General features: G+C 34.4%; 1 protein-coding gene across 1 annotated transcript; it reads right to left on the bottom strand.

Moving 5' to 3' along the window:
• Positions 1–445: 445 nt before the first annotated feature.
• On the bottom strand, positions 446–6,487 carry LOC105164337 (WAT1-related protein At5g47470). Its single transcript, XM_011082959.3, has 7 exons — positions 5,955–6,487; positions 5,732–5,797; positions 3,971–4,087; positions 3,222–3,450; positions 2,191–2,346; positions 1,216–1,367; positions 446–692 (listed from the first exon to the last, which is right to left on the bottom strand). The coding sequence occupies exons 1-7, from the start codon at positions 6,164–6,166 to the stop codon at positions 554–556; spliced, it is 1,071 nt and encodes a 356-aa protein (XP_011081261.1). The 5' UTR covers positions 6,167–6,487; the 3' UTR covers positions 446–553.
• Between the last annotated feature and the right edge of the window lie 1,546 nt (positions 6,488–8,033).

The following is an 8,033-nucleotide window of genomic DNA, read 5'->3' as shown; positions in this document are numbered from 1 at the left end:
ACTTATTGACGTATTACTAACTTATTACAAGTCAAACAAATTGTTTTCTAACTAAACTATCCTTATAAGTTATAACGGTAAAAATATATGTGTGAAGACGTACGAGGGTAATTAGATCATGAAAATATTTATTTGATCTGCAATAAATTAGTAATAAGTCACTTGAGGGTAAATATAGATTTTTATTCAATTTTTTTTGTTAATATCAGCAAATTCGATGAATTTTGACTAACGAAATTACTTATTTGTCAAAATGAAGCAAACCCTAGGGTGCTAGATGTAATTTTTCAAACCACAATGAATCTACATTTAATTGCTTCAGACCTCGAGGGGAAGAAGTGTAATTATACCTTTTAAAAAATACTGGGAGAGGTAAATTGCTAATTTATTTTTTTTTCATAAGAGGATAATTTGCTCGTTTACAATATCATATAGAGGTAAATTACACTGAGCCTATTTTCTTTTTTTTTTGTTCTACATCAACTACTTCAATTCTATCCATGAATCTTGTTCTACAACCAATTTTCCTACAACCTAACTGGTTCTAACTACGTCAAGACAGAAGAGGCTTCTCCATGTCATACTTAGTTTGCAGGTCGTTGATGTTGTCGTTGCTCATGAGAAGCCCTTCCTTTCTTTTAGCCCAAAGCACAAAGTATAGGCCTGTGAACATCAAGCACATACCTGCAAGACTGAAGGAGTGAAACTTTCTCAGTGCTTCTTCCTTGTCTTTACATATACTAGTATTTACGCACGTTGTTTCCGCAAGCATATAAAAAAAATCTCGAATTAGATTTGGTCGAATCAAATTAATCAAAAAACAAGTGTATCGCACTAGCTATGCAATTGCGCACTTTCTCTTAAATGTACACCAATCACACGGCAAGTGTATTGCACTTGCCATATGATTGATCCAAATTTAGTCGAATCGGGCCCGAACTAGAATTTCTCGAGGTTATAATTAAGAACAAACTTATGAAAAGAATAAACTATAATTATAAATTGTAATAAATTTGGAGAAATAAGACGAGAGAGAAATGTGGAGCAGTGGGTAGTTATATTAAAATTACTAATCAGATCAAATTTTTTTAACGAAAAAAATAAAATAAAGAATAAATTTAAATATTTAAAAAATGTGTCGCACAAAAGATTTTCTTTTATAAGAGTGAAGATAGGAAGAAAGAAGATATTAAAGGATTGTAGGTATAAATTTACCTTCCTATAGAAAAGGATTCTCCCAAGGTGAGAATGGAGAAGATAGCAGAAATGACAGTGGCGAGGGGGTTGAATATGGAGACTATGACCGGCCCTCTTTTATTCATCGCCCATGAATTGAAACTTACGCACATTCCGCTCACACTGCCCGCCTGTTCAAAACCATTCAATTATTCAAAACTAGAACAAGAGCTATATCCACAGGGTAGATTACAACAAATTCTATTCAGATTTATTATAATTACGAATACCCTCTCGTTCTTTGAAAAATTATAAATACCTCATGATGTTTGAAGAAATTATGTAATTCTTGGATGGAGATATGAAATTGTCAATTTTGCCCTTACTGTATTTTTTATTTTTTTAAAATAATTTTAAAGATTTATAACAAAATCGAACAGGGTGGATGGAATTTTTTTTAAAATTATAAAAGAATTATAACAAAAAATTTTAAAAAAAATAAATGATAATTTTTAATCCACAATGGCATTTTAGTCAGTTCATCGTAAAAAATGGATGAAAACTAACGGATTGAGCTAATTATTTTTTTCTATAAATGTAGTATTAATTTATTATTTTATATATACTTTATTAAATAATAAAATTTTATAACTATTTAATTTTAAATAATACTTATAGAAATTGCAGAAATATAGAGTGTGCCACAAATTACTAGTTTACTCTATAATTTTCTTGGCATCGGCCAAACGGATTAATGCTATTTCACTAGCCCATACACATAAACAAAAAGGGCAAAATGCAATCATATAAAAATGAGCAAAAAGAACTCTTCTGTGAAAAAAAATAGCAAATTAATTACTCCCCGTATTTTGAAAAATGAAGTAAATTATCTTCGAGTAATTTGCTTCATTTTTAAAAATACAGGGAAGTAAATTATTATTTTTTTATAAAAACTTTTTTTACTCATTTTACATATCACGAGAATAAATAACATTTAACCCAAAACGATGTTACCAATATGGAATAGGCAATCATCTCTTGAATAGTTAAGGGTCCAGGGTCCCATCCTTGATCTTCGACCCTCTGAACTACCACAGTAATCAACACACCTATTATTGAAGTTAACGCACACAATGACATGGGTGCAGGAAAATCACGCAAAGTTATAGCCTGCAAAAATGTTACAGAGATTTCAAAGTCGGGTTTATTGCATTTTATCCCCTATAAAATACTAATAGACAGAAAAAAAATCCCCTAAACAAAAGAAAAAGCAATGCGAGTCCCTCAATTTTAAGGGGGAAAAGAAAGACATGGGAAATTTGCAATTTTAATTCTGTAACTTAGGAGGTGGTATTTTTAATCCTGTATAAATTAATTTTTGTAATGTAGTCCTGTAACTTTATAATTTTGACAATTGTAGTCCTCCAAGTAAATTCATGTAGGATAAAAAATGCTAACTCCAATAAGTTATAGACTAAAAATGCTGACTCCCCTAAATTACAGGAATACATGACTAAAATTATAAATTAATTAAGTCATGTGCAAGTCACATGCAAATTTCCATCCAAATTGGCCGAAAAATGATAAAAATTGTCAAATTTTTAAAGTTACAGGGCTAAATTACAAAACTTAATTCATGCAGGACCAAAAATGTCACCCCCTAAGTTACAGAACCAAATTTGCATTTTTTTCAAAAACTCATTGCCTCCGACATTAGAGGATTGTGTCACCCTTTTTTTGAATTCAGGGGACTTTGCTATTAGTACTTTTACAGATGGAGTAAGTGCATTTAACCCTTTGAAAATCCTAACAAACATATATTCACGATGGGAAATTCTAATCCGGATTCAACTCGATCAAACATGAACCGATCATATACTTACCATGTGATTGATGCACAATCTTGAAAAGTGACTAATCACATAATAAATGTTATACACTTACTTTGTGATTGGTTTGATTCGACCAAACCTACTTCGAATAAGAATTTCCCCTCATGACTTGCTTAGAATCTACAAAACGAGCTCCTAATATCTGATTCGCACCTGTAAAACGACTTGGCTTGAGAAAACAACAACGGATGCAATCAGATAAACGCAGCCGAGCATCGTTTGCTTGTCGAAGAATACGTGCGTAGATGGAAACGAGACATCGAGCTCGTCATCTCGGACAGTGCTTTGCATTAGACTCAACACAACAGCACCAAAAACACAGAGTAATGTCCCCACAATCTTGGCTCTACTATACCTGCATGCTAACTCTATTTTCTCTAACCTGCAAAATAGTCATAGTCCTAAACCTCTTCAGCAATGCAAGTTTGCTTGTGCAACTAAAGGGAAAATGACATTTTTTGTCCCATAATTTAGGATCTTACTACTTTTGGTCCTATTGATTACAAAATTCTTATTTTTTATCCTATAATTTTTAAACAGTAGCACTTTTGGTCTCATGACATATTTTCGTTGTATATTTTAACGGAAAGCACGTGGTTTTAAAACATTTACACTTTTTGTCCCATATGTTATAGGTGTTCTCACTTTAGTCTAATGCACTTAACGACCACGTGGCCTTTTCCGTTAAACATCTAAGGGAAAGGTGTCATGGTACCAAAATCGCTACTTTCTTAAAGTTTTGGGACCAAAAGTGAGAATCTTGTAACTATTGGGATCAAAGTAGAATGACCTTAAATTATTAGACGAAAAATGCTATCCTCCCTACAATTAAAATTTCAAGATTAAGCCTATTTTATTTTATTAGTGAATGGAAGAAAGTATTGTCGAAATAAAATATGTACCTGAAGGCCCAGGACATGCAAAATATGAGTCCTGGTGCAAGATTGGGCATAGCTGTTGCCATTGCTGGGGAAGTTAGACTAACTCCCTTCATCAACAAAGACTGAAACAAAGTCACCCTGCAAAAACAAATTGTTGAATTCAAAGTTTATTTTTACCCATTTTGATTAACATATGTAGAAAATTTTACATTTGTAAAGAGCCCGGAAGATCCAAGTTAAGGAGTTTGCAACTTTCAATAAGTACATGGTGTACTAAATAATTACCTACTTAAGATATATTTTTTGGGAAAATCACATTCTACGTCTTGTAACTTGGGGTCTTTCCACTTTTGGTTTTCATTAGTTATGGAATTCTCACTTTTGATCCGTAATTACTAAAAAGTAGCAGTTTTTCCATCCGGTACCGGGGGGCCTTCTTCACATATATACAATAATAATCTCAATTTTAGAGCAAATTGGGAGCTCAGTTCTCTTTGAAAAGTGGTCACATGCCTTTCACATAATCACTTTTCGTCAAACTTAATGCCTAAACTAATGACAAGAACACAACTGTAAAAGATATGATGATTGGATAGTGGTTTGGGGCAGTGCAACTAAGCTTACCTTTTGCTTTGAAGTGATGGATAGTGGTTTCTGGTGAGAGCGTGATGGGATAAAATCCTAATTTATTAGAAAAAGACAATTTGTCTCTGCAAGGGCACAAAATCACAAGAATAATAGAAGGATCCGAGAATTGTCGATCAGGTTGGGTCGGACACGTGGGGGACGCACATTAGATCAACCAGACCCCCAACTTCTCTATATAAATACTCCATAGTCAGTGCTTTAATGCTACGTTGATGTCACCACTTTTTACTTTCTGGTCACTTCGGCTCTCCACCTCGCGAGCTACCTACTTTTACGATATCAAAACTAAACACTGACTTGAGCAACAGAGGGTCTTAGTTGGGGGCCACCCCAACAACACTAACTATCTGCTTCTTTTCTCAGGGCCCAATCACTAGTTTGGGAAAGGTAGCGACCTCGAACCGCTTGGAGGACCAGCTCGCCCGATCAAGGAGGTCGCGCGAATTTCGACCCAAATCAGAGCGATAAGGGGAGGCTTCGTATGAACAAAAGACATATTGAGGAGATGAGGAAAATGAAAGGGAAGGGAGATGAATGGTTGGAGTATCGGAGTAGAGTTCCAGCTCTAACAATGACATGTGGTAGTGGAGAGGTTGAAGCTGTCGGATTCCGGCAAGTTGATGGAGGGTGCAACCCTCATGGTCATAAGTCGGTCGCTACGTTTGGTGGTGCAGGGGGGAGGAGTTGAGAGTAGGGAGTTGGGGCGATGGCAATAAGGCTGCGGATGCGTTTGGTGAGAACGGAGAGGGAAGATGCTTGGGGACATTGTCAGGAAATTCGTTTGAGGTTGTAAAAAATTGTGTTGTTTACATAGAATTGAGGGTAAATACGTAAAGTGCCACTTTTCAAGCATGTTATAAATGAAGTAAACATGGGATTAGATTTAATCCTACCAACACAATCAAAGAAAGTAAACTTGCTATAATTAATACTGGACTTTTTTATCATTAATTTAATAACAATTAATTTATTATATCACCTAAATAACTCATCCCATAAAGCAAACGCCACCTAAGTAATTTGATTTATTTCAACTCTGTAACCAGTGTTAACTCTTGATTTCTGACTCCCATAACATTTAAAAATAACATAAACTTTAAATAAATAGAAAAGAAAATAGAAAAAAATGCTTACCCTCCGAAGGAGAGTAAAAGCAACTGAACAGACAGCTTGTAACTGATTCTTTTAGGCCATTGTGTCCTGCAACACCAACATGAACGAACTATTCATAAAAAAAAAGTAAAAAATGATAGAAAATTCATAATTTTTGATTCTTCATATGTACATACATACATGCATGCATGTTTGTTAACACACACACACACACACAGAGAGAGAGAGAGAGAGAGAGATTTGCCTTTCAAAGAAAAGGGCGAGAGGAGAGAGCACAATAGATGTGGCAAAAGTAGAGCAAATAATAAGAAAAGATGATCGAAATCCCAATTTCAAGAGATGACTCAGCAAAATTGAATTTCCAGCATACAGAAATTGCACGACGACCAACCCCACAATCACAACAACATCTTCAATGGCGTCCCTCTTATTTGAATGCCATCCTACCATTTTCATCTCTTCTTTTCCAAGAGGAGAGATTCTTCGGACATGACAATTACTCTCTCTTACACCCTCTACAGATTGTTTGCCTATGCATGCATCAATGTCCTATTTACTTTTTCCAAACTTATATGGAGGTGGGGAGAAGGAGGAGTTGGTACGGCGTTGTCTTTTCAATTTTACTTTCACCTTGCCTTTTCTCATTATACAATCTTCAAATCAACCAACTACTTTAGACAACTTCAACTCCTGAATTAATTTTCTTGTTGAAAGAATCATATACACATATATCATCCAACAATTATCTTCTTCTTTTCTTTTTTGTTGAGAGGGAGGGGGCTGGTGGTTCTTGCATATGGGATTGTGGATTCTCAAAGACTGGATTGATGCAGATGAGTTTGAGATACAAAGGAGTATTCCTCAAAATGGATGGTTGAGAATCTTGAGAAAACATACCCTATTTATATTTGGTGTTAAATTTCTTGTTCAATCTTTGGATTCTCCAACCTAACCATATCACCTTGTTTAGGGAAAAAAAAATAGTGCATTAACTTGGTTTTCCTTCAATTTTAGTCCACTAACTATGATAATTACATTTTATACATTATATTGAAAAATGCTTCGATTAAGTACTCCGATGGTTGATTTCCCCAATTTCGCGGGAAGCTAGCATGTGAACGGGACATGCCAATAAATTTGGGGATTTTTTTTTATCCACGTTATACTAAAGAATGACTGACAAATGAGCTAGAGTTATTTTTTTTAGTAATCTATTTTTTACTCCACTAATTTTGTCCTGGTTTAATTTTATTCCACTAACTTTCACTATAAAAAAAAGGCCTTATTAGGATGGACTCTGGGATGGATTTTGAGATAGGTTGTCGTCCCATTTTATTATTGGAACGAAATTTGCAATGATTTTGGATTGAAACAATATCTGCCTCAAAAAGGCCCATCCCAAAATATTTCGGACAGTTTTATGATGGCTTCTGCCAATCGTCCCAAATTTTGGGACGAAAGTTGGGAAAACTTAACAAAGTCGTCCAAAAGTATGTTCAAAGGACGGGTAACTGAAATAAAAATTTGGACGGTCTTACAGACGGTTTGGGATGGAACTTTTAAAAGTTGTATTAGTTTTAGAACGATTGTTGGGACAATGTTTGGGACATGTTTCTTTTTTTAATATGGGATGCATGTCATCTCAAATTCCATCCCTAATTTTAATTAATTTTAAAAAAATAGTTTTCTTTTTTGTTTCTATAATTTTTTTAATATTATATTAGATTTATAATTGAAGGCACTATTTTTCATACAAAAGAAATAATAATTCACAAAAAATAATTTAAAATACATTATATTATTTACAATCAAAATTTCATTTTTTTTAAAAAAATCATTAAAAATTCTAATCTAACGGTTGGGGTGGAAACTGGTCGTTAGGCTTAGGCTCTGATGCATCCTCGATCGACTCCTCTATAGATTCCTCGACTGGGTTGTCAACAGCCAAGGGGGGGGGGGTGGGATTTTCGACAGCGGGTCAAGAAACAACATTAGGATCCCATCTTGTCACAGATCACGTAGGAAGCACCAAGTTTAGGTGGTCAAACCACCCAGACACTCACACAGTCACGTCGCCTACTACGCCCCGAGGGTGGTGGAGCAGACCCTGGAGCCATGCTTATCATAAGTGATAACTATGCATAATTAAAATATTATTCAAAACATTTATGTCTTAACATTTTGAAAAAGCACAATATGCATCACTATCACAAAAATACATCGAGACAACACTAATTTTCATAACAACATATAATTAACTATATCACAAACATGTAACAGCTATTACAACCTGAAATGAAAAGAGAAATCAGATCTTGAGATT

Source organism: Sesamum indicum, linkage group LG6, assembly GCF_026168435.1.
Source record: "Sesamum indicum cultivar Baizhima isolate 11 linkage group LG6, ASM2616843v1, whole genome shotgun sequence".
Lineage (NCBI taxonomy): Eukaryota > Viridiplantae > Streptophyta > Magnoliopsida > Lamiales > Pedaliaceae > Sesamum > Sesamum indicum.
The sequence above is the reverse complement of the archived record's forward strand: the minus strand, read 5'-3'. Positions and strand labels throughout refer to the sequence as shown.

Excerpts from the sequence above, each read along its gene's own strand:
- LOC105164337 (XM_011082959.3), bottom strand. The coding sequence starts at position 6,166 with ATGAAAATGGTAGGATGGCATTCAAATAAGAGGGACGCCATTGAAGAT. Across the intron at positions 4,088-5,731 it reads CTTTTACTCTCCTTCGGAGG|GGTGACTTTGTTTCAGTCTT; the intron begins GTAAGCATTTTT and ends TTGTTTTTGCAG. Across the intron at positions 1,368-2,190 it reads TGATTGCCTATTCCATATTG|GCGGGCAGTGTGAGCGGAAT; the intron begins GTAACATCGTTT and ends GGTTTTGAACAG.